Source organism: Mustela erminea, chromosome 12 (assembly GCF_009829155.1).
Source record: "Mustela erminea isolate mMusErm1 chromosome 12, mMusErm1.Pri, whole genome shotgun sequence".
In the NCBI taxonomy this organism is placed as follows: Eukaryota; Metazoa; Chordata; class Mammalia; order Carnivora; family Mustelidae; genus Mustela; species Mustela erminea.
Genome location: NC_045625.1, coordinates 26,870,743 through 26,895,825, shown reverse-complemented (window position 1 = coordinate 26,895,825; position 25,083 = coordinate 26,870,743). Strand labels below are relative to the sequence as shown.

Genomic DNA, 25,083 nt, shown 5'->3' with positions numbered 1-25,083 from the left:
CTTTGAATGCATACAAAGTAAAGTCCAAAAAAAAAAAAAAAAAAGCCTGTAGGGCCACCAAGAAACTGGTTCTGGTGTTCCTTCCATGATTAACCCACTCTGGACCTCTGCCCCGCTGCCTGGAATTCCAAGTTCCATCAACTGGACAAGGGGCAGGTCAGATCTTTCCAGCTCTGACAATCTAAGCATCTGTAACTGAAGTAAACCACCTTTTTTTCTGGTTCAGCAAAATATATTTTCTTTAGATATCAGGAAGGGAAGAAGGACAAGCCAGTAGGCTTGTGGTGTATCACCTAGAAAACCCCTTTTGAGTCAGGATGCTGTATCTTTACATCCCCCAACAAAAACTTCCATAAGATTACAAATCGCCTTTGACAAAGCCTGCCTATCTCTCCAATCCTAACTTTTTAAACCCACAAGCAATACTAAGCTAGAAGCAGCAAGCTCCAGACTAGTCTGGATAGCCCAACCCCATCTCCTATTCCAGGCCCCTGTGCTCCTGAGTCCTTGCTTGATGTTGGGGAAATCCCTTCTCTGCTTTGCGTCTCAGTGTTCTTATCTGTAAAATGAGAGGTCTACGCCGGACTATCCTAGAGCCCCACTTTCATTGCTAAGATAATAGTATTCTTTCCATCTCTCAGTGGCTAATGGACATACTATGACAGAGACAGTTCCCCATCATGTGAGCTGCTGCCACCAGGACGAAAAGAGGCAGTAGTTAAGAAGTCAGGACAGGTGATGAAAACACAGAACCTGGAAACACCGAGACCTGGAACAGCTGTGAGAAACAGGGGCAGAGGCGAGGAAAAGGCCAGAAATGTCAAGATTTTGAGACTGAAAATAGAAAAAATAATGATACTACTGAAAAGCAATTTGGCATAGTGATTTAGAGCACCAATGCTAAAGTCAGGTCATCTAGATTTGAACCCTGCCTGCATTTGCTCCTGACCAGTGGTGCGGACCTCAGACTGATTACTTAATCTCTCTCTGTACTTCAAGTACGCCAGTTACAACACAAGGAAAAAACAGTATTTCATGGGGTTCTAAAGAATTCAACCAATTAATAACCCACTTAAGTGCTTAGCACATGGAAACTCGTTCTAAGTGTTTGCTTTTATTATATTATATAATAATATGTTATATTTTATGATTACAATTATCACCAAGACAGATAGGATACATAGATTCTAGTTTCCACTCTCTAGCTAGTGACCTTAAGATTCAGATCCATACCTGTAACATTAAGGACTTAAAAAATAAAAAACATTGTTTCTCAGACTAGAATATATACTCCTGAGGGATTAAATACGAGGCCTCTGTGAGGATTTTAAACAATTTTCTGTTTTCATTGCAATGGTCATCTAAACAAATTCAAATAAACATAACTGAATTTTCTGAATGCCTACTTTATAACTACTTCTGGCACAAGATTTCAAAGCCCAAGTTTGTATTTGTGTCTGTGATTGTGTTGGCACCAATATAATTGTAGCAGACTAATAAGAAAGGAACAGATGCAGACGCAATTTATAAATGATGAGATTGGACCAAATGAAAGCCAAATGACATCAAATGAAGGTCACTAGAAAAGTGGTTGAAGAATGGAATCATTAGCACAAAGTAATATAGACAGTCCAGGCAGCTGTCTTACTATATTAACAATGTGAATTTGGATTGTATTGGTTTTGCAATTTTGTTTGCATTTCCTTTGTAAGTATGAACGGGTTGTATGGTTGTGTAATGACGTATAAGTACAGAGGTTTCACATGTGTACACATTTAAATAACATTACAATAAAAAAGAAATTTCATGAACACAAGGAGACCTTGACACTTCTGTTCTTTAAAGAAGGTCTAAGCATTATGCTAGTTTGAGAAACACTAAGTTCTCTCAAAGGTCTCTTATGGTTCTTTGAGTCTAAGAAAGATGATCATTTTGGTTATCCTTTTGGTTATAGACCTGTTAAGCCTAGTTAAGATAGCTCAGTAGGGGGGCGCCTGGGTGGCTCAGTGGGTTAAAGCCTCTGCCTTCGGCTCAGGTCATGATCCCGGGGTTCTGGGATCGAGCCCCGCATCGGGTTCTCTGCTCAGCAGGGAGCCTGCTTCCTCCTCTCTCTCTCTGTCTGCCTCTCTGCCTACTTGTGATCTCTGTCTGTCAAATAAATAAATAAAATCTTTAAAAAAAAAAAAAAAAGATAGCTCAGTAGGGACACAGGGGCAGCTCAGTCGGTTGGTTACCTGCCTCTTGATTATGGCTCAAATCATGCTCTCAGGGTCATAAGAGAGAGACACCCATGTTGGGATCCGCGCTCAGCAAGGGGTTCTGCTTAAGATTCTCTCTCCCTCTCCCTCTTCCCCCAGCCCCTGCGGGCAATCTCTCTCTCTCTCTGAAATAAATAAATATAACTTTAAAGAAAAGAGAAAAAAGAGGCCAACTACAGGTCAGTACAGCTAAACCCAGGACACCTAAATGGAGTGTCCAAGTGTTTGGAGCTAGACAAGCCAAGAGCTAATGTCTGGGCTTCAGGGAATTCACCATGCCTCACAGCCTTCCCCTTCCTCTGTGTAAAAATACCATTCACCCGAGCATTAAAGATGATCTTCTCAGGATTACTCAAAGAATTCTGTGTCCCATCCAGGAAACGAATGGCTTAGAACCTCCACAGAAATCAAACAAATCTCAGTCTTATATTCCTCCTGGCTTGCAGTCAGAGCTGAGAGAGTCCACAAGAACCAGTCTCTACAGGAGCTGGGCCCTTAACTCACTTAACTCACCTCCCAGAAACAGATGGGCCCTTGGGTGCTCTCGCAGAGCCAACGGACCCCCAGGGCTGCAGTAAAAGGAAAGAGTGGGATGCTCAGAGGCAACTCTATGACAGATTCCAGAGGTCAGAACCCATGCCTGGGCACTAGCACACACTAAAGCTAACGTTTCTGCCTGGCTCCTAATCTTCCCTCTCTGATAAGCAACAGGGCTACTTCAGGACCACATGGACCTGTGCCCACCAGGGCCAGAGTCATCCAGTCCCTTTGAGAAAACCGAGAGGATTCCCTCTCCTCCTTCCTCCCACCCCTAACTGGAAACCATGAAGAAAAGCAAGGGAGAACACTGCCCCCCCCACCACCACCCCAACCCACCACCCCGCATCGGAGAATCCCAGGCTTACTGTTTGTCTTCTTCTGAAAGTGAGGTTCTTCCACAGCAGCAACCTCAGCTGAGGCCAGTAAGCCATGTTACCGCTGCTAGCACCCCCAGCAGATGCGTGTGGCTCAGGAGCCCGTGGAGGCAGTGGCCGCAACTCACGGCAGGGCCGCTGTGGCTGGTCATTAACTGAAAGATAAAGCAGGAGGGGAGAGCGCTATCAGCTGCTGCTCCAAAGCCAGACGCCAGAGAGGGCTGCTGCTCCAGCCCCCTCACCTTAGACCTCAGGACCCGGATGGGCATCCTCATTGCTCTCAGGAAGTCCCGAGTGCCCAGCTTCTGGCTTCAGGGTTTTCCTGTAAACCCGAATTCTGGAGGCTTTCCAGCAGCCGCCTGGAAGCTAGTCATTATAATTCTAATCATTTTAGCTCCATGGCTGTGATCATCTGGGATTGGAAAATGCCCTTATGAAAACAAACTCAAGTGTTGGGTCAAACACTGAGGTTGGAAATGGCATATGGGAATCCCAGAGACCCGCCACCCCTAAGAAAATGCCTCCCTTCTCATAAAATGTTAGCCGCGGTTATAAACTTTGCATCAAATCTGGAGTAATTTCTGCTATTCCTTGAAAATCTGCTGTGGGGTACATTTTCATCTGGCCACACAGTTGTGTCCTTCAAATGATAGATGGCACCATCGAGAAAGCAGTTTCCCAATCTGGAAAGCCACAGTGCGTGGGAGAAGACCCTGAGGAAACACGGGGAAAGTGTCATTGACACCTGGTTCCCAGATGATGGGGACAATCCCGGCGCTGTGTGTCTGTGGAAAGAAAACAACACCCCGTGGAGAAACAAGTCAGCGAACGCAGGCGGAGAGCATCACCTGTGAGAGCAGCAAGCTCCCGCTGTCCAGACACATGCACGCTCTGGCTCTGCTCCACCTGCGCCTGCGCACGGCCAGGCTGCTCTGCCCGCGCCTGCGCACCGGCCCGGCTCCGCCGCGTCAGGGGCCACGGGTACCACGGCGGGGACTGCTTCCCCGTAGTGGGAGAAGGGATGGTTCTCATTAACGGGGATACAACATTCTGTGTTTCCCGGCTGCCCCTCAACAACTGTATTTATTAAATGCTGGAATTTATACTAAGCACCTGTACTAAAATTAAAGTTGGGGAAGGGGCAGAAAAAAAAAAGTGGAAGAAGAAGGGAGGGACACACAGGTCAAAGCTAGGCTCTGCGGGCCCTCCGTAGTCACGAACTCTTGGCAGAAACCAGCTTTACTTCTAAATAGCTCAGTTTATCATGGTGGCCCCGAGTGGAGAGAAGGTGGGAGTGGGAGATTAGGCATGAGGAACAAATCGCAAAAAAAACGAATGTAGTGACCACCTATGGATACAAAACCAAGTATTGGACTAAAATTTGAGTCCAGGGGTGCTTGGGTGGCTCAGTGGGTTAAGCCTCTGCCTTCTGCTCAGGTCATGATCTCAGGGTCCTGGGATCGAGTCCCGCATCGGGCTCTCTGCTCGGCAGGGAACCTGCTTCCTCCTCTCTCTCACTCTCTGCCTGCCTCTCTGCCTACTTGTAATCTCTCTCTGTCAAATAAATAAATAAAATCTTTAAAAAAAAAAAAAGACTTAAAAAAAAATAAAAATAAAAATCTGTTGAGTCCAAATGAGATCTCAACGCAAAGATCAACCTCTAGCAGGATTTTACTCTTTAGTCACTTACCCCTCAAGGACTTGCATTCAAAACCTCTAGAGAAGGAAAGAGATTGGAGGGAGTTTCAGTGTCAAAGAAGAAGGAGTGACCCTACTATTACATTATGTTGTTGTTGGTTTTTTTAAAAGATTTATTTATTTATTTATTTGTCAGAGAGAGAGAGAGAGATAGCGCGCGAGCGCGCACACAACCTGGCAGAGTGGCAGGCAGAGGCAGAGAGAGAAGCAGCCTCCCTGCCAAGCAAGGAGCCAGATGCGGAACTCAATCCCAGGACCCTGCAATCATGACCTGAGCGCAGGGCAGCAGCTTAACTGACTGAGCCACCCAAGTGTCCCTGTATTTTAATTCATTCGTTGACAATCGGACAAATCGGGAATTCCTCCCAAATATTCAAGCTTTAGGACCTCTTTTTTCTCTTTATCATTTGCTCAGCAAATCTCTAGGACATGGACCCTCTCCCCAAATTTCTCACCCCAGAAAGAAGAGTTAAACCAGCAATTCATCCGTTCTGTTGGCAATTTGATTGTTTAAAGATGTCAACTGACCTCCCAGGCACTGAGAGCTAGAATGGGACTGTGAGACATGTTTGTAATCCCAAATTGTTTTGTAAGTGGCCTAGCATAGGGCTTGCATTCCAGAAACACTGAAATAAACAATTAGCTAGGTTTTTCTTGTGCAAAAGCTGCCCTCCAGAAATTACTTAGTTGATTTAGAAGCTACAGGAATCTTTTCAGATCCCCAAGGTAACAGTGAGGAGGTTGAAATGCAAGTTTGTAATTTCAAAAGGACAATTAACCTAGCAGAAAGAGCCCCAATAGGGAGTAACCCCAGCTTCCCAACTATGGGCCCTTGGCCAAGCCTTTATACTCTATGGGCATTAATTTCCCCCATCAAAATAATGCAGATGACAATAACTACCTTGCATGAGTGTTCAAAGACTAAATAAGATAATATAAATAAGTTCCTGACACAGTACATGGCACACTGTAAATGCCAAAGAAATGAGTTCCCTTCTCCTCACTTTTCTCTGTTCTATCAGTACCTTCTAACAGAGAAATGGTTGTATCCTGTCCAAACATTCATTTCTATTCCATTATTTCTAGCAAAACCATCATGGGTTTCAGGAAAGGTAGTAGGGGCCAGGTAGGAAAGATAAAATCTGAATAGCCTAGTGTTAGAGACCCCCATGGTCAAACCCGAGCACAGACCCCCCCCCAAATCTGAGGGGGAAATCTCAGCGGAAAATAAGACACACCTCGATAGAATGTTCATGAATTGAGAAAGGCCAGGAAGAGTTTTTTTGGGGACTCTTTTCCTTTAAGTAGAGTTTCTGGATCTCCAGACAAGGGTTCTGGGCCCAGGGACCCTCCAAGAGACATAGAGAGAAGGTTGTCAGGAAGAAGTAGCCCAAAGCAGCACTGGAGACTCCGCTCTGGCTTCGCTGGGTGCACACAGACAGGCTTCTCTTCCCAAATGCCCCTCGCAACTTGGCATGGCCCTGGCCTTCTGTGTAATTCCCTCCTCCCACTTCAGAACACAGCGATCAGAGCAACTCTGTCCACAAAGGAGGGTTTGGCAATGCCCAAAACGCCCTGCTCAGGTAACTGAAGCCAAAGGGACATTTCTACATTAGTTTTCCAAGGAAGTGAACAAACAAACCAAGAAGAATGCAGTACTATGTACTAGATTTCTCAATATTTCAAAGTTAGTCCCACTCTTGCTTCTGCCCTTACGCACATTTCCAGTTACTGGCTGGAAAGGGTCCTACTTCACAATCACCGCCAGTCAATAGGCCACTCTCATCCCACTCCTGGGTGGCCACAGCAGCCACGTCACTGGTGTCCCTGCCTCCAGTCTTGTCCCCTCCCATCCATTTATCACAAAGCAGCTGCAGTTGTTGGATGAATTGTGTATCCACATATGCTATCGCCCTCTCAGAAGCCTTTGTCAGCTCCCCACCGCCCTGAGGACGAGGTCCACTCCGTATGGTGGTTTAGCCAGTCTCCCTGATGACTCCTACTCCTCTCACATGGCTCCCCACCTCCCAAACCCTGCCCAGAAGAAACTGCTTACAAGCTCTGAATGGGTCAAACTCTCTCCTACTCCTCGGTGTGTTCTCTGTCCCAGAAACCCTTTCTCCCAGTACTGTCAGCCTGGCTAACTTTTCCTCAATCTTAGGTCTCCATTTAGCTGCCTCTTGCCTGGATCCTGCCTTGATGACCTCACCGGCACCGACACCTGGGTTAGGAGTCCCTCCGGGGTGCTTTCAGGGATGCCTCTGTTTTCCCCAGAAGCATTTCTCTCACATTCTGAGTCTGCAGGGACCATTTCTGTTTCCTTCATCACTGTGTTCCTAGTACTTGGCATGTGGTAAGCAGTCACGGAATGTTTGCTTACTCAATTAACTAAGAGATGGACAAGAGAAATAGGGTTTCAGAATGTAAGGGCGGTGGCATTCCTGGGCCTGCGGTAACTGATTTCTCAATCTTGATTAACCGATTCCAGCAAATTGTCCCCAGAGAGGGAACTCTAGGTTCATCAGGCTTCTACCACACAGTCTGCAGCCACAAAGGACTGCTGAGCTTTCCCAGGTGATTCCTGGGGCATCCGGGAAAATGTAATTAAATCACAGTCTACTTCCCACAAACACCAGGTTTAGCTAAGGCCTGAGCAAGCCATCCCCAGGCCAGCAGAGCCAGGAAATCTGCCTTCTGCCAATCTCCATGCTCACGTCCTAGGTGCTGCTCTTTCTCTCCAGCTCTTGGCATCAGTCACTTAGGTGGACCATCTTTTGCCAAATATAACATAGTTTCCACACCCTCACCTTCTTTTGTACAGTATGGACCTTTTTCAAATCTTTTGCTTGTTTTTAAGTAGGCTCCATGCCCAGTGTGGAGCCCAGTACGGAGCTTGAACTCGTGACCCAGAGATGAAGACCTGAGCTGAGATCAAGAGTTTCACACTTAACTGACTGAGCCACCCAGGTGCCCCCAGGACTTTTCAACTCTTTAACCAGTTTTTTAGAGAAATTTTCACTTCAAACGCCCCTGGTATTATAAAATTATTAGTAACTAGAGAATACAACAGGCTGCTAAAACTTAACCTTCTCAAATAAGCAAAGGTGCTCAACATCATTAGTTGCAGAGAAATGCAAATTAAGACCACAATGAAACACTACTACACATCTGCTGGAATATAAAGATTTTTAAAAAAAAATTTTTTAAAGATTTTATTTATTTATTTGACAGAGATCACAAATAGCCGAGAGGCAGGCAGAGAGAAAGGAGGAAGCAGGTTCTCCGCGAAGCAGAGAGCCCGATGCAGGGCTCGATCCCAGGACCCTGGGATCATGACCTGAGCCGAAGATAGAGGCCTTAACTCACTGAGCCACCCAGGCGCCCCAAGATTTTTAAAATTTTAAAGTGATAGCAAGTTATGTGAAGCAACTGGAACTCTCACGTGCTGCTTATGGGAATGTAAGATGGAACAGATACTTTGTAAAACAGTTTGGCGATTTGTTGTAAAGTTACACACAGACTTATGATACAGCCCAGCCACCTCATGCTAGGTATTTACCCAAAAGATAGAGGAGGGTCTTTGTTCAAGCAAAGACTTGTGTGTGAATGTTTATAGAAGTCTTACATGGACTTATATAGCCGAAACTGAAAATAACCCAAATGTCTATCAACTAAGGGGTAGATTTAAATGGAATACCACTCAGCAATAAACAAAGAACAAACTACTGATAGGTACAACAGCATAGATGAATCTCAAAAGCCTTACACTAAGGGAAATGTGCAAGACACAAGAGACCACCTATTAGAGGACTCCTTCTACAAGACATTCTGAAAAGGTAAAACAATGAGGACAGAAATCAGATCAGTGGTAATGGGTGGAGGTAAAAACAGGTTGCAAAAGGAGTATTGGCCGATGGAAATGTTCTAGATCATGATTCTGGCAGTTATTAGGAAACTATAGAGACATCAAAACTCATCAAACTGTACATGTTAAAAGAGTAAATTTAACTGTATGTAAATTCTACATCAATAACCTGACTCCCTCCCCCAAAAATCACTTGCCTTCCATTTTAATAGTTAATCTATTCCACACATCCAATCATGCCTTCGAGGACCTGGGACTGTACAGTGTAAAGTCTGATTATGGTGTGATTCACTAGCAAGGTGAACAGTTGAAAAAATATTCACTGCATATTCATTCAACAAATAAGGAAGCCTTCACTCTGCAAGGATCCCTTTAGCACAATAAATATTACTGAGTGCCTATTATGTGCCTGGTTCTGTTCTAGACACTGGAGATTCTTCAGTGAACCAAAGAGGCAAAGGTCTTGTTCCTGTGGAACTTCTACTCTAGACGGAATATAGACAAATCACAATGGGTTGTTAAGGCAGTGGGCGGTAGGAGTAATGAAGAAAAATACAGCAGAGTCAGGGGAAAGTATGGGGGGAGGGGTAACTCCTTTCTGAGGAAGTGCCTTTAGGACAGTGAAATGACACTGGGCTGTGCTAGTAGCAAAAGGGTCACCAAATGACAGCTGAATTCTTTCAACTTTTCCCTAAACCAATATCCAGAATGTCAGATAGACTTAGTGACACTGCCAAAAGAAACAAGAAAAAAAAAAAACAACAACAACAACACCTAATTATAGGTTTGCAGAAGGCTTGGTGTGAAGAGGAAAATAGATGACCCCAGTTAGCACCTACCCCACTGCTCTCCCACGCCCTTCCTCACCAAAACGTGTGGCTCTTTTGAACACCACGTGTAGATTGCAAAGAGAGATAAAAATATAAAGAAGAAACGAGGGGAGAGAAAGAAGTCCTGCTCAAAGCCAAGGTAGGAGGGTTTTTTCCCTCACTTGGCAAAGCCAAAAGAAAAACAGGAACTACTTCCCGTGACTGCCTTCTACCCTTCCCAGGCATTAAATCTGTCTACGGAAATGTAACAGGGGAGAAAAAATGCACATGTTTGCACTGCTGCCAGGATCTCCTCCTAGTCTCTGCAGTAACCAAAGGGTGGGTTGGCCATTTTCCTTCTGCAAGAACGCTGGGAGCACAAGAAGCCAGGACTTAACAACTATAGACCTGAGCTTCCATCTAAGGCCGGGCGGGGGACAACCATGACGATAACACCTCAGCCAGGACACATGCCAGAGGAGGACCGTCCTCAAGCAGGACCACACCATCACCACTTCTCACTGGGGCAGAGAAGTAAGCCCCTCTAGGCAGAAGAGAACAAGCCCTCACAAAGCCCTCCTCCAGCCGGTTGTCTCCTCAGATAGAAAGAGTTCCATGTGGTTTTGGAGACCCATTCCTACCACACCCCTGCCTCAGCTTTAGAGAGAAGCTGAAGGCTCCAAAAAAGCAAGTGACTTGCCCAGACTCAACCCCTAGAGTTAGAGCTACCCCCACACTCCTCAAGAAGTAACTTTTTTCCAACAACTGTTCTATGCTCTTTCCTATTATCATATTTCTCTTATGATTCTGTTCATTCTCCTGAACACATTTTTCTTACAAGTTCTACCCAAATAGTTCCTACACCCAGAACATGCAGTCAGCAACTGGTTTTCATTTTTCACAAACAGTGGTCTTATAACTGTCAGTTCTTTAAATTTTCAATAAACAAAGTGTATGTTCTGCTTCATTGACAAATATCTACATAGTTACTAGGAGTGAGACAGAAGTTGAAATTTGTGACAATAGCTTAGCATCTTAGCATCTCTCCCGATGAAACCTCTTATATCAACTAACAGCCCGCCAGTAACCTACAAAGCAGCAGGTAGATTTCAGGCAGAATTGAACCATATCACATATGAACTGAAAATGAGTTGGCACTAAATCTTAACTGATCATCTATTCATGAGATGTTGATACAAGAGAAAGAACCCCCGATGTAGATGCCTCCTCATCTCCAGAGAGATGTGGAAAGTCCTGCAAAATTAGGATAGGAAACCCATAAAGCCAGCAGAGCGTGCTTGCTTTGGGAAAGGTCTGTTCTTTAACTGCATCTCTGAGCACATGGCTCTGGATCAGTAACCACATTCACGGAAAAGGCTAATGAGATTACTGACAAGTCAGAAAACCGGGCTGCCGCAGGTTCACTGCACCCATGACTGAAGACAGGACGGGGCTGCTGCGATGGGAAGAAGACATTTGGACTGTGACTTCTCCCCAGCTGACCCTGGCTTTAGTCAGTCTAAAGCTCATTTGACTGCCTCAGTTTAACTCCTCTGGGTTCCAGATGCCACCGAGCTCTCCACCTGTACTTAAAGCCATCTTGGCTAATCCCCTCAATTCCACCCCTCACACTTCCTAACCATCCTGTAGACCCATAAACTTGGTGAAACTGGCCTTAATTGTCACTAGAGCCTACAGAAAGATCATTTGTGGTACTCAACCACCCCTAAGGGTGTATTCCTACTTAAACCGTAACATTTTAATACTCAAATTTGAGGAGGAAAAAGATGTAAGAAATCCTCCAAGATAAAAAGTCAAGGATAAAAGGAAGCCATTCTATCATTCTAGAAGATTTTGATTATTATAGAAGAGGCTCTGCTGCTATCACAATACCCATTTTTAAAATACAGATTCAATGAATTCTAGCAATTCTAACAATCTGTGATTCCGGGGACCTTTTTAAAAAATATCAAATGCATCATACTTGATTATTACTACCAACTAGTTTATAGAGGAATATATATTCAATTTCCTGGACAAAAGTATCTGCTAATAGCTAATTTCAAAATGAAGGCTACGAAATGAATACATAAATGAATACATAAAAACTGAAAGAGATCCACGAATACTATCAAATCCATAACTAGCCCTGAAGAAGAATCATTCCTCCTGTAGTTCACGATTCTATTTTAAAGGAGACTCACAAGGTTTAAATCTATTTCTATCACATCACCGATATTTGGACAACCAAAGATCCTAGTTATCACTCTCAACACGGCGGTTGCTACTTTGCTCAAACAGTCTCAAGACTTCTAAAACTGTCAAGAGCCACAGGTTCCAAAAGCAAATCCATTCTGTACCCAAGTCCTTGTTTCACTATTGTAGAATTATGGAGAAATTCTAACAAAATGTTAGAGATAGCCCTTCTCCCCCTGCTGATTTCCATTAAACAAACACGGGCCAACCTTCAAAGGAAGACTTCAACAAACAATACAACTATTTGCTTTCTCTCTGGTGGGGGGCGGGGGGGGGGGGGCAGTGGTTACCCAGGACGCAGGAAAAAGAACCTTTCCTGTTGAAAAGAAATCAACTTGTCAACATTATAGATCATAGAAAAACATTTTTTTAAAGATTTTATTTATTTATTTGACAGACCGAGATCACTAGTAGGCAGAGAGGCAGACAGAGAGGGAGGAAGCAGGCTCCCAGGCGAGCAGAGAGCCCAATGTGGGGCTCGATCCCAGGACCCCGAGATAATAACCTGAGCCGAAGGCAGAGGCTTTAACCCACTGAGACACCCAGGCACCCGAAAAACATTTTTTTAACCACCCTCATAATGCCAAAATAAGAAGGACGTGCAAGAGAAGGAACTATTGAAGTCACAAACCCCCTGCGCTGTAGAAACACAAGCAAGCAAGTCTCCAAGAGCAATCAATCCTCTATTTGCAGACTATCATGTTCCTTCCCTCTCGTTGTTGCAGGAGGGTATTCCAAGAGAATATTAGGATAAAAGGCTTCGTGACTGGATCAGCAAAAACCACTTTGTTTGCTTACATCTCTGAAGGGTCAACATCTTCAGATGTCTAAACTTCTCCTAGCCTGAAGGGTTTATTTTTATAAAAGTGCTCAAAGGACTTGGGGACAGAAAAACCCAAATCCCTTCACTGGCTTCCCCCCTTCCTTTGGGCCTATGCTACTTTACAGGAAACTCCCCCCAACCATCCTTAACTCTTTTATTTTCTTGAATTACCTGGCCTAGCAACAAGAAGGGAGGTTTTGGAGTCAGAGAAAACTGGGTTGGAATCCTGACTCTGCTCAGCAGAGCGCTGGGACTCTAGGGACTCTGAACCCCTGGATCCTCTTCATAAAATAGAACTAATAATGTATACAAAACATTAAGTCAGTTCCTGGAACAAAGTAAGTGTCCAGTAAATGGTAGCTATTATAATGATTAGTGCTGCTGACTTCACAGGGTGAAGCATTCATGAAGGGTGGGGCACAAAGTGGGCCGTTTATTAAAGGAATCTCTCTTCTCTCTTCTTTGTTCACAGAAGGTACTATTTCCCTCAAAGGCCTTTACAAAATGAACTGGAGCTCTCTCCAGGGCCCAGCTCAATGTGACGGGGTGACCCTGAAATCCTGGTGACACTTCTGGCATTGCTTTACCACAATACCCGCTCTCAGGGACCCCCACCGTTTACTTACACAATTCTCTCCACACTCTTGGCAACTGGCTCCTATTCTTCATGGAAGCACGCTGCTGCCTTCCTCCAAGTCCTCAGGGCCTGGCTCCATGTCCCTCTCCACCCCACTTCCTGCAGCCACTATGTCAACTACCTACTTGCTATCTGGACCTTATATTTCCTCCATCTTCTCAGCTCTCCTTACAGTCTTCTTCAGGGCACTGACCCTATCGGGTGATCCCTGCTAAAACTGTAAGCCACGTGCATGGAGCAAGCTAGTCTGTCTCACCATCTTATTCTCTGCCATACGGACCCCAGTGGCCCGGATGACTCCACGCTCCATAAACATTTGAGGAAAGAGGGCTTCTGAGGTCCGACCTCAGGAATGGGAGAGAAGAATTAAAACAGGTTGCCTACAGAAACAAATCAGAAATTGCATTGAAAGGAAAGGTTCAGTTAGTTCAAAAGCATGACAAAATTTCCAGCTGTGCTCCAAGAAACTCGGGTTCAAGCTGGAGCACCTTTAATTTGGTTGTTCTCAAAGCTGCTCTAATTTTCTGGGAAGCACATTTATTTTCACTGCATTCATGTGAGCAAAGAGGAATCTATAATTTTCCAGACTTGGGTCTAGAACCCCCATTAAGCATGCCAGCTCCAGGAACTCCTCCCCTGGGGGCTCAAGCCTAAATACAAGACTACCAGCACGGCTCAGGACCCTTGAACTCTATACCCATAGGCTCAAGTCAAAATCTCGCTCAATGAAGCATAGCAACACCTGGGTAAAACTTTTGCACCTCAATACTTTATTCCCTTTACTTTTGCCAAAACGAGTTACCTAATCTCCAGGCTTTTGTCCAGTTCTAGCTCACTCGGTGTGTGACCAAACCCAGCAGTCTTGTCCAGAACACCTTTCACCAGCCAGCTCTTACAGCTGAGAAGGCTTGCGTCCTGTGTCTACGACGCTTGCTTCTGCAGCCCAGCAGGGACCAGGTAACTAGGCAAGTGGGAATTTACTCCTGGTTCTTGGCCAGACACACAGGAGTGCAGGTAAGCCCTGCCCTCCCAACTTGACCATTGAAGTCCTTCTCTAGAGTGACCCAAACAAACCATGTTGCTGGCTCTTTGCTAAGAAGAGGAATAAGATCACAAGTTTAAATCCGCATACTTGTGATTCTGAAAAATAAAAACTGAAGGATCTTAGCCCCCCCCCTTTTTTTTTTTAAAGTACTGGCCACATGAAATCTATTATTTGAGGTTTGGGAGATTCTTCTCAGAGGAAACAGAGTTGCCTTATTCCAATATTATTATGATGATGAGTATTCCTTCTAGAAAGCAGGGTCGCTGAGATTTTCACAAGTCAAACATTTTATGTGTCATATTTTAAAAAGTGCTCAAGGAGAAAACAACATGAAACTTGGTTAGAACTCTTGCTAGCCTACTTTTTTCAACAGTGGTTTTATAGCGGCATTTAAATACCTACACAATCAGGCAGCCATGCTAAGTAAGTATCTACTTCAGGAGAGCACCAGCATCCCCAAACGGAGCTCAGCATAAAGAACAGAGTGCCTTTTGGTCCCTGAATCCCACGGGGGCACCAGCACTCCCCTTAATGGAACCCACTGTCAGACAACCCTCCGTTTGCTCAGCAGAGGAGGAGAAAGCCAAGCTATGATCATGTGAAATGTGACCGGGATTGAAAACTGGAAAATGGCACTAATTCCACTAAATTTGCAAATCCTGCAAAAGGACTGACAACTGAATAAACATAACTTGACCAAAGGCTTTCTTTCTCTTGAATTCAAGGTCCTTGTTCAATGAACACAATCATTAAAGTTAAACACACACACACACACACACACACACACAGCAGTCTGCCTTGAATCACAATTAATCTTAACCAGCCAAAATTAGCACAGGGTTTTGTACTTTTGCATAAAGGAAACAGATCCCAGCAAAGGCTGAAACTTCAGTACTGCTGTGGGGATTTCCTTCCGATTCAAACTCATAACCAAGGAGCGTTTTTACTGCAGAGAGAGAACGAAAAAAAAAAAAAAAGTTGAAAAACCCCCTTAAGATTCAAACTGGATCAACAGACAACAAGTAAATGAGGCGAGCCCAATTTTCAAGGATTCAGTGTCCATTGTAAGCTGAAAAGGACAGACCTTTATAGACACAATTTCTTTTTTCTCTCCTGAAAGGACACTATAAATATCACCCAAAATGTCGGTACATCAGTAAGAACCCTGGATTAAAGACATATGGGGCCAAGTTTTTAATTTCCAGTTAATGACCGCCGGGGTGTGAATCTAGGCGAGTCCCTCTCCTGCTCTGAGCCACAGTACGGAAAACAAGTCTTGATGATGAAGAGGCTGGAGGAGAAGATCTTCTGAATCTAAAAAAACTGCCTGGAGCTTGGGGATCAGACTCGAGTTTGAATCCCAGGCATTGCCATTAGCGAACTACGTGAACTGAACAAGTTACTAACCCACTCTCTGTATCAGGTACACCATCTGAAAATGGTGGCGTCCCCCACATTCCCCCAAATGTGAGAAGAGGCCACACAAGAAGGATTTCAGAGCTACTCAAATTCCAGAGCCTGGGTTGCTCAGTTGGTTAAGTTTCTGCCTTCAGCCCAGGTCAGGACCTGGGGTCCCGGAATCGAGCCCCCCTGCTCGGTGGGAAGCCTACTTCTCCCTTTGCTCTTCCCCCAACTCATGCTAGCTCTCTCTCTCAATCTCTCTCTAATAAATAAATAAAATCTTTAAAGAAAAAAAAAAGAGCTACTCAAATGCCACTTGGAGGATTTTAGATGGCCAGGCACAGTATTAAACTCGGACTCACACCATGAGAAAAATTCAATCTTTTCAGCATTTTTTTGGCCTTTACAACAATTTTTGTTACATTATGGAGAAAGTCTGTGTTTGGCCTTTTCTTCAGCACCTCTTTAACGCAGGCCAATTCCGCTTTTTAACAAAGTAAGAAGTGTCATAGTCCGTTAGCATGTTTCGAAAACAAGTTTATTTTATAGACAAGACTGTTGAGAAAAGTTGTTTTCACTCTATTTTGTGACTAACCTTTTATTTGAGGCAACTGTGATCAGTTCTCAATTTAGAGGACACACGTAAGGTTGACTTTTAAAAATCCATTAATGATTACAAAAACGTGGGTCAACTGAAATAACTTGAATGGCTGATGTGCCGCCTACCAAAGATACAGTGACAATGACAGGAGGTGACCTGGCGGAAGGCCTAGTCCTCGGCCGTGCTCGCTTCTACCCACGGCCGGCGGGAGGAATGTCAGTCAGTGAGGAACAGGAGCAGAGGGCATAGTGCAAACAGAAGCAGCCGCAGAGGATGAATGTGAGACTCCAGAACAATGAGAAGCCTAAAAACTAGCCAGGAGGGGCTCCTCAAGTCAAAGTCAGAGGTATGAGGAAAACCTGTAGAGGGAGATTCAGTTAACAAATAGTTATTAAGCCACACTCATCACTGGCGAAAAACGGAGTCAAGTTCAGGGATGCCTCTTATAATGGAGGACAAAGCTGTCAAAAGTCTTATTTCAAAGAGCCCTGAATGCCAAGCTAAAAATCATTATGGTGGCAGAGCCTCAAAGTCTTTTGACATTTGTTCAGAACCCCAGCACTTTACACAGTGTTTGAAAAAATCTCTGCTGAAGAAACAAAAACCAGTTTCATGGTAGTTTCTGCATATTAACACATTATTCTAATCATTTACCTTCCTCTTCCCTCCCTCTTCCACTACCAAGGACCACACCTCACCCCAGCCACCGCCACCTCCATCCCAAAGTCCTGCATCTGGGAGTAGAGAAGGATCCTCAGGTCAATGTAAACTCTAGTTTGGGTCTTCACATACTCGCTGCCTTTCCAAGGAAAGCTGTTGCTTCCCTCAGTGTTGCCTTTATGACAAACTTCGATCATGTAAACACCAGATGCAATCGATTTCAAACTGCCACCGCCTTGGGGACTTGCTTCTTCAAGGAAACAAGCTTGGTTTGACCCTTGGCAAAAGCAATTATTCCCAACCTGGCATCCCACAGGAATTTTGCAAAGCAAGTGTAAATAGGGATATGAAACTTCTTTGCGGCATCTTTCCTCCTCTTGTGCCCCCTTCCTCCAAGTCTAAAACCTCTTGTTCCTTTTTCTCCCTTCTTCTTCCTTCTGGTCCCAATCTGTTTTGATCTCTGTAACAACAAATTCAGGACAATGCTTCAGAAAGCTCTTTGTCTTGCCCACCTACCCCCAGTGAGAGTCTTCTGCGGTATTTAGGAATATCCTTAATCTGGTTAGTCCAATTCTCATCCTCTCATGGGCACCAGCACTCCTTTCCACATAATTGCTTAATAGGACTACGGCGTGAGTATGAGAAGCAAAACCTATACCCATAATGGAGATATATCCAGGCCTGAGAGTCCAAATGAATATTTTATCTCCGAGAGATCCTCCAAATGGTGAAGTGGAGACAAGAACGATATCTCACTAAATCATATTTGCTCTATTGAAATGTATTGAGATGAACCAACTCCCCCTTCCTTTGCATTTCAGATGAGAACACCTTTTTGGATCTATGATTCACAACTTCCTCCATTAACACAGATAAAAAGGCAATTTTAACAGCTTTTTGCTTGTACTTTCCTCTCTTCCCATCACTTTTTTTTTTTAAAGATTTTATTTATTTATTTATTTGACAGAGAGAGATCACAAGTAGGCAGAGAGGCAGGCAGAGAGAGAGAGGAGGAAGCAGGCTCCCCGCTGAGCAGAGAGCCTGATGCGGGACTCGATCCCAGAACCCTGAGATCATGACCTGAGCAGAAGGCAGCGGCTTAACCCACTGAGCCACCCAGGCGCCCCTCCCATCACCTTTTTGTGTCACCTTCACACTCATCAGGAATACTCGTAGGCATTTCCTGGGCGTCTTCTCTCAACCTCACGAAACCCACATGACCTGTTACACTAATGTTGAGGAGGCCCTGCAGGATATATCTCTGAGCAGCCACAATCAAAGAATCATCCTTTTCCTAAATTCAGACCTAGAGCTGGAGGATGTAAACATTAGAAGGGCTCTTTAGAAGTCATGCGCTGGGCGCCTGGGTGGCTCAGTGGGTTAAGCCGCTGCCTTCGGCTCGGGTCATGATCTCAGGGTCCTGGGATCGAGTCCCGCATCGGGTTCTCTGCTCCGTGGGGAGCTTGCTTCCTCCTCTCTCTCTCTCTCTGCCTGCCTCTCTGCCTACTTGTGATCTCTCTGTGTCAAATGAATAAATAAAATCTTTAAAAATAATAATAATAAATAAGTAAAATAAAATAAAAGTCATGCGCTTCCTCCGCTTTCATTTTATAAACCAAGAACGTAAATCCTGGAAAAAGTAAAATGACTTCCCTGAAGACACATGGCTCTTTAGTGGATTTCTGAAATTATATGTAGAATATAATTATATGTAGTTATACATAAAATTTGAAATGTACATGACTATGTATGTTTTTTCTGAAGAGAATCCATTGTTTTCATTATATGCTCAAAATCGTTAAAAATCCTCTCCCAAGAAATGATTGGTTATATACGTAAAAATTTTTTTTTTGGGAAATGTCCCACACTAAATACCAGTTATGATAAAACATCTGGACTTCAAGACTAGCCAGATAAAATGCTTTGGCTTCCAAATGCTTCTTGGAAGTTGGATTTGGCATAGAAAATGCTGCAGAGTTTTAAACAAATACACACACATACACACACACAGAAAGAAGAACAGATCTTATGCATAAAAGGTTATTTTGTTTTTTTCAAAGTATTTAAATTCTATATTACTTGGTGAATTATCTCATTCTTGTCTTAAAAATTAATTAATGTGCAAATCAAAGTATTTGACAGTGAGATGTCACAGATTAAAGCATTTTTGCAAATCACAGCTGCCTCAAAAAAGAGAAATGAAACTGAATGGAATCAGAATTGTTTGTTCTACAAAAACTAAGCTGGCCTAAATTGACTATGTGCTAACATTTCTCAATCTCTATCATAAACCTAACCTTAACTATTATAACTCACATCCCTCTATTTCTAATGCTTTTCTACAATTATGCCATCATTCTAATTTGTCTTTTAGAATACAGCAAGGAAACATTAGTTTCCTGTTGTCTTTGTCTGACTTGTTCAAGTCAGCTTTTATTGAACCCCTTTCACATCAAGGGGGTTGAATTAAAGACTGGGGAGAATGAATCAAAGACGTTCTCAAGGAGAAGCATACACTCAAGAGGAATACAAACAAATGTTAACTATAACAAAAGAATGCAATTAAATACATGGCATGAACACTGCTGTGATCCAATCTTAAGGGAGTAAAAAAGAAGGGGCTAATTTTCACTCTGTGTTGGCAGGGAGGAGGGAATCCAGCTTACGAAAGGGATGGCATTCAAATCAGGTCTTAAAGTTAAGTTTTCAAAATGGAAACAGACAGGACTTCAAAGTTTATTTTGTTCCAGGACCCATGTGTGATGCACCTGCAATTTGTTGTCAGCATGAATCCTTTGCTTTCATACAGTTCATCATCTCAACGGAATGCAGAGTAACTGAAACTCTTTCGGAAAGCAATTTTACATAAGAGATTTTCATTCTCTGGCCTTAAATACTTCCAAAATGTACCATTCTAATAGCATGTATGCTGGTCACCTATCCAGGAAACTATTTTGGGGTTAAAATAACCAGATGAAAAGGAGAATCACTCTTTGCCTTCTGCTACTATTTCTTTTGTCAAAACTGGGTATTTTGACAAAGTCCTTACCTGGATATTGGTAAATTCATGGAAATTGATGCAACCTCAGCTTCACTACCTAACAAACTCCATGAGCAGGCTCCTTAACCTGTCTATACCTCCGTCTCCCACTCTGTAAAATGAAGATAATAATAGTACCTACCCTCACGTTGTTCCCATGACAATGAACCGAAACATCATCGAAAATGCCTAAATCAACATTCAGCACCCAGGAAATCAACAATAAATGAAACTGCTTCTAACCAAGCAGAACTACTTTCTAAGAATTGATTTCTAATTTGCTATCACAATTTCATTTTTTACAAAGCAGACTTTGAAACTGTAATTACTTTCAAAGAAAGATGCCTTAAGAAATGGCTAAATTTGATTCCTAGACAGTAATAGCAATAACAGAGAAATAGCTTATTTCAAAAGGCCCACAACATAATGAAGGATAAAACAAGCAGGAACTGTATTGTACTACAATAAAAAAAAAAAACAAAAAAAACAACAAAAAAAAACCTCCCATGTTAGAATTGACAGCTAAACTAATAGTTCTTCTTCCTTTGTCTTTTGTTCCTTAGATTTTTATGGCCAAATACTCTGCCCTTCCATTCTATATGTATTACACAGGAAAACACTTTGATAGCATAGACCTACTTACAAATATCTGACTGAAGCAATAGTAAAATTTTCATTTTAAACCAAGAAAAGTATTCGAGTTGAGTACATTTTATTGTCTGTTCTTTCCATGGTGTCGCAATCCCCTGCGCAACCTATGTCCCAAGCTGAAGAGAATTTGGTTGGCTCACTCCCAAAAAACAAGGGAAATATGATACAGGCTGTAGAGTCTGATAAGGTCTCCAGCAGATGAATGTACCATAAACATAAGAAGCATCCTCAAAAGTCCTCTGCTTACAGCAGCTGAAATTGTTCCCACCTCAACGTTTACTGTGGGCATTAAAGTACTCTGGGACTCACTGGCTGGGTTCAAATCTTAGTTTTGCCAACTCGCAAGACGTGTGAGCAGGGACAAGTTAGCTAACCTCTCAGTCTCTTCATTTGTAAAATAGGAATAATAAATGGGTTTGCTGTAGAGATTAAATTGGTTAGAATTTGAAAAGCATTTGGACTAGTGCTTGGTACATAGTGCTATATAGTGTCTATTAAATAAACACTGCAATAACGTTGGCATTTATGATTATTTCCACATGCAGATATGAAGAGGGTCTCCGTTTTTTTATGTAGGCCCTCTTCCAGAACAGTTAAATAAAACAAATTTTCAGAAAGATCATTTAAAAGCTGATGTCGAAGTAACAGCCATAAAGAGCATTTTACTTGCATTATTTAATACACAGTAAATGAAAATGTATTTGGATTTGAGAAATACAAAACCACATGTCTACTGGTAATTTCTAGATATCCAAAATGTTCATAATTAAAGAGTCTAAGGTAATGTCACTTAATTACAAGCTAAAAACTGAAATAGCAAAACTATTGACAATTCTCAATCACTATGAGCCTAGCATAAGTCGCTTGGTTGATGGGAAGTCAGATCCCTAAACAAATATTTTTGATGGAAAAATATTCCAACTTCTCTCCATATAAGGTAAATACTACAGAAGATAATAAAAAGCTGTGTTGCTGAGTTTCATTCATTTTTAATAATGTAATCATTGGACTTCCTAGAGCAGAGGTTGAAAACAACCAAGCCCTAACCACCCTTTTTCAATCCTGAACTGACCATAGTCTCACATGAACTATAAATATGCCCTAAGTAAAAAACGTGTCCATTATAGGCCTCTATTTAGATATAAATTAAAAGATTTAGGAGAGTTGGGATTTCAAAAGCTCATGAGGACAGGAGACACACGTATCACTGGTGGCCCCTTCAAAATCAGGTATGTCATTCTGGAACATGAGACTTGTCCTTGCAAGGGAATTACTCTGACTAGAATAGCAATTCTTGTCCCTTAAATGGATTGTGGTTATCATTAAGCCTGGTCACTCTGATTCTACCGCTGTTTGTTTTTGTTTTTTCCAAGCAGATACCTGCATATCCAATATATCTTTTTTAAGATTTTATTTATTTATTTGACAGATCACAAGTAGTCAGAGAGGCAGGCAGAGAGAGAGGAGGAAGCACGCTCCCCACTGAGCAGAGAGCCCCATGCGGGGCTTGATCCTAGGACGCTGGGATCATGACCTGAGCAGAAGGCAGAGGCTTTAACCCACTGAGCCACCCAGGCGCCCCGCATATCCAATATTTTTTTTAACTCTATCATGAATTATTTGCTTTATAGGAGCAGTTGGGGAACAGGCTGACAATGGAAACTTTATACTTGAAAATTATTATTCTATCTGAAGAGGTTCTACTCCAAAACATTCTTCATGCTTTCACACTTTCTTTGATATGGGAGAAGTGTCTCAAGGGAATGATTCAAACAACAGAAAGCCTCCATTATTTTTGTGGTAGGGATGAGGGAAAATGGGCTGAAATCAAAAGGGAGATGAGAAATGAAGCACTTTGTTAGTTAGGATTTAAGTTCTGTCTGAAAAGAAGACCAAAACTTAGGTTTGGGTCCCAAACTATTGTTAAAAGAACCAGTAAGACTGCCTTTGAACTTGGAAAATTCTGTGAGGTATGGGGGGTGGGGGGGTGCAGATGGGGCCTTAAAAAGTAACTTGCTGATTTTCATCACCAAGGAAATGCTTTATAATATCAAATTTGTCCTCCTTTACGTTAATGCATATACCACTCACTTTGTGAGGTGTCACTGAATAATAGTTTGGGGCTTTAAAAAGCTGAAGATATCAACACTGCAAAAGATAAGGGCCGATTACTTCCCAGAGCCTGACGCTTCTCTCTCTCTCTCCATCTCTCTCTCTCACACACACACACATACACGCGCACGCACACCTTGTTTATTTCCTTCTATAAGATTAAGTGCTGAAAAACAGACACCTACACACATTCATGGCACTGGCCCACGCCAAGAACCTTCTCATGTAACAAGGGTCTGGGAATCAGGAAACATTCTGATTTAAAAAAAAAAAAAAAAACGACCTTTTCGCCTGATCCCCCAGGCTTCCTCCCAATCTCCAACCATCCGTCTTCACCGGATCTTGGTCGGAACCCAAAAGCGACAGCCCCTTGTGAAGCCCGGTCCCCCATCCAACCACAGGGTCGATTCCCAGGCCGTTCGGACAGGAGGCGCTACGGGCCAGTCCCCCGGGGCCACCGGCAGCCAGAGCCCAGCCTTCCCCCCCTCTCCACCCAGCCCAGCCCGGCGGCGGAGCTTCGAGTTCTGCGCCGCCCGCCGGGGTTACTCCCGGTCATTCCGCGGCACCGGCTTGCCCCAGCTTCCCCATCCGTGCCCGGCCTGAGGCCGCCCCAGGAGACTAAACGGCAAAGGGCAGGAAGGAGGGGGGGCTCGGGGAACCGGCATCTCAGCTCCAGGTCTCCGCAGGCTCTTCTTCTAAGTCTTTTGTTTTTAAAAGGAACAAAACGCGTCCCCTCGCTGCGCGAGGGACACCAGCTGGGTGAGCGCACGGGGACCAGACGCAGGACCCCAAGTCAGACAAAGCCCCCGAGGCCTCAAGTGATCAACAGCGCTACAGACCCCGTTTGGGACACCACCCAGTCGAGTTCTTGGGGAACAAGAACGCGCCACTCCAATCCGGGGGCGGACGGGGCGGATCCCCAGGTCAGACCCCGACTCAAACCAGCTCCTTAACGCACTGGGGAGTCAGTACTGGCATTTGTCCCGGTGGGCGCCGGCCGACCTGCAACCAGAGGGGTTTCCAGCCGGCTCAGGCTCTTCCGAACAAAGGGAAGCGCTCGGAGCTGGGACTGCCACTTTCCGCTCCCCCACCCCCAGCCCGTGCATCAGCGCCCCCAGTAAGACCAGAATCTACCTCCCCCCGCAATCGCACTGCGCCCGCGGTTACGGCTCCCGGGTCTCCACGCCCAGAGATGCTTCCCCGGCCCCACCGCCGGGTGAGCCCCGAACGCAGCAGCGCTAGCGTCTCTGGGTCGCTGGAGCTCGTCCTAGGACGTCCTCTCCATTTACACCGCCCCCGCCCCACTTGCGCTGCAAGAGGTGGGGGTTCGGACTAGTCCCCGAAACCCAGCGCTTCCCAGAGCCTCCTCAGCCCCGAAACAAAACAATAACGCCCAAGTCACTGGAGAACCTCTTACCTGTTTTCCACTTTTGTGCGTGCGTCTTTTTCCCCAACCCCTTGAAAAACCCTTCCGGAGAAGGGGAAAAGGAAAATAAAATAAAATAAAATTTTAAAGGGGGGAAAAGAGCAAAGCGGCCCCGAGAAATTGGCTCTGGCTGCGCCGGTCCTGCGGCGCCCCCTGCCCTGCCCACCTGCAGGAGAGAGGTGTCGGCTGGGCTCGCCGGGTCCCTGCCCCACTCAGTCTCCCTCAGAATTACTGGGGTTTTGCCGCGACTAGTTCCTTTTATAGATTCGGCTGCGCTGAGCGCCAGGGTTACTATCGGTCAAAGTCTGTTCTCTCCCTCCTTCCCCGCCCCCTTCCCCGGCCTCTGTTTATGTAGTTCAGTCACTCAGCAGAAAGCACGTGGAGCCGCGCCCCGCCCCTTAAACGGGCGACGTCCCGCTGCTCCCGGCAGGGCTGGGGGCGGGGGGCGGGAAGTGGGGGGCGCTGCTGGCCTAGCGGGTCCAGGGTGGGTGCCCCCTGCTCTGCACGAGCCTGCCCGCCTGGGAAAAGCGGGAAACCTGGGGCTTGGGGCTGAGTCAGAGACTGTCTCCTCCACGTTTCCTTCGGCCAATAGCAAGAGTGGAAATCGCTTCCTCTAAACTCCTGCTTTCAGCATTTTTTTTTTCCTTTGTTACTTTACCCAGTCGGAGGGATTGAGGGCCAAAACCCCTCAGGACACCAACCCTTTGGCCTTCCCTTTCAAATGCCCAGGGTGTGGGGGGAAGGACGGAGAGCCTCCGGATAATTAGCAGTTTTTGTTTTCCACCCCAAACCCTGACTTTGGTATTCAATAGGAGTTTATTTATTGCCTTTGGGATTCCCAGCCTGGGCCTCCCAGGTCTGTGGAAGGGACAATGAAAAGCCTCTTC

The 25,083-nt window shown here is 44.5% G+C and overlaps 1 protein-coding gene across 5 annotated transcripts in view; it reads right to left on the bottom strand.

Annotated features, from left to right (window-relative positions):
• Positions 1 to 24,708, bottom strand: part of ABCA1 (ATP binding cassette subfamily A member 1) — a 127,881-nt gene extending 103,173 nt beyond the window's left edge. The window contains exons 1-3 of one of the 5 annotated variants that reach the window (XM_032308438.1): positions 24,684 to 24,708; positions 24,188 to 24,358; positions 3,164 to 3,327 (exon numbers count right to left, since the gene is read on the bottom strand). In XM_032308438.1, the coding sequence (XP_032164329.1) occupies positions 3,164 to 3,229 (66 nt within the window). In that variant the 5' untranslated portion in view covers positions 3,230 to 3,327; positions 24,188 to 24,358; positions 24,684 to 24,708. The other 4 variants (XM_032308434.1, XM_032308435.1, XM_032308436.1 and 1 more) reach the window with 4 other exon arrangements.
• Between the last annotated feature and the right edge of the window lie 375 nt (positions 24,709 to 25,083).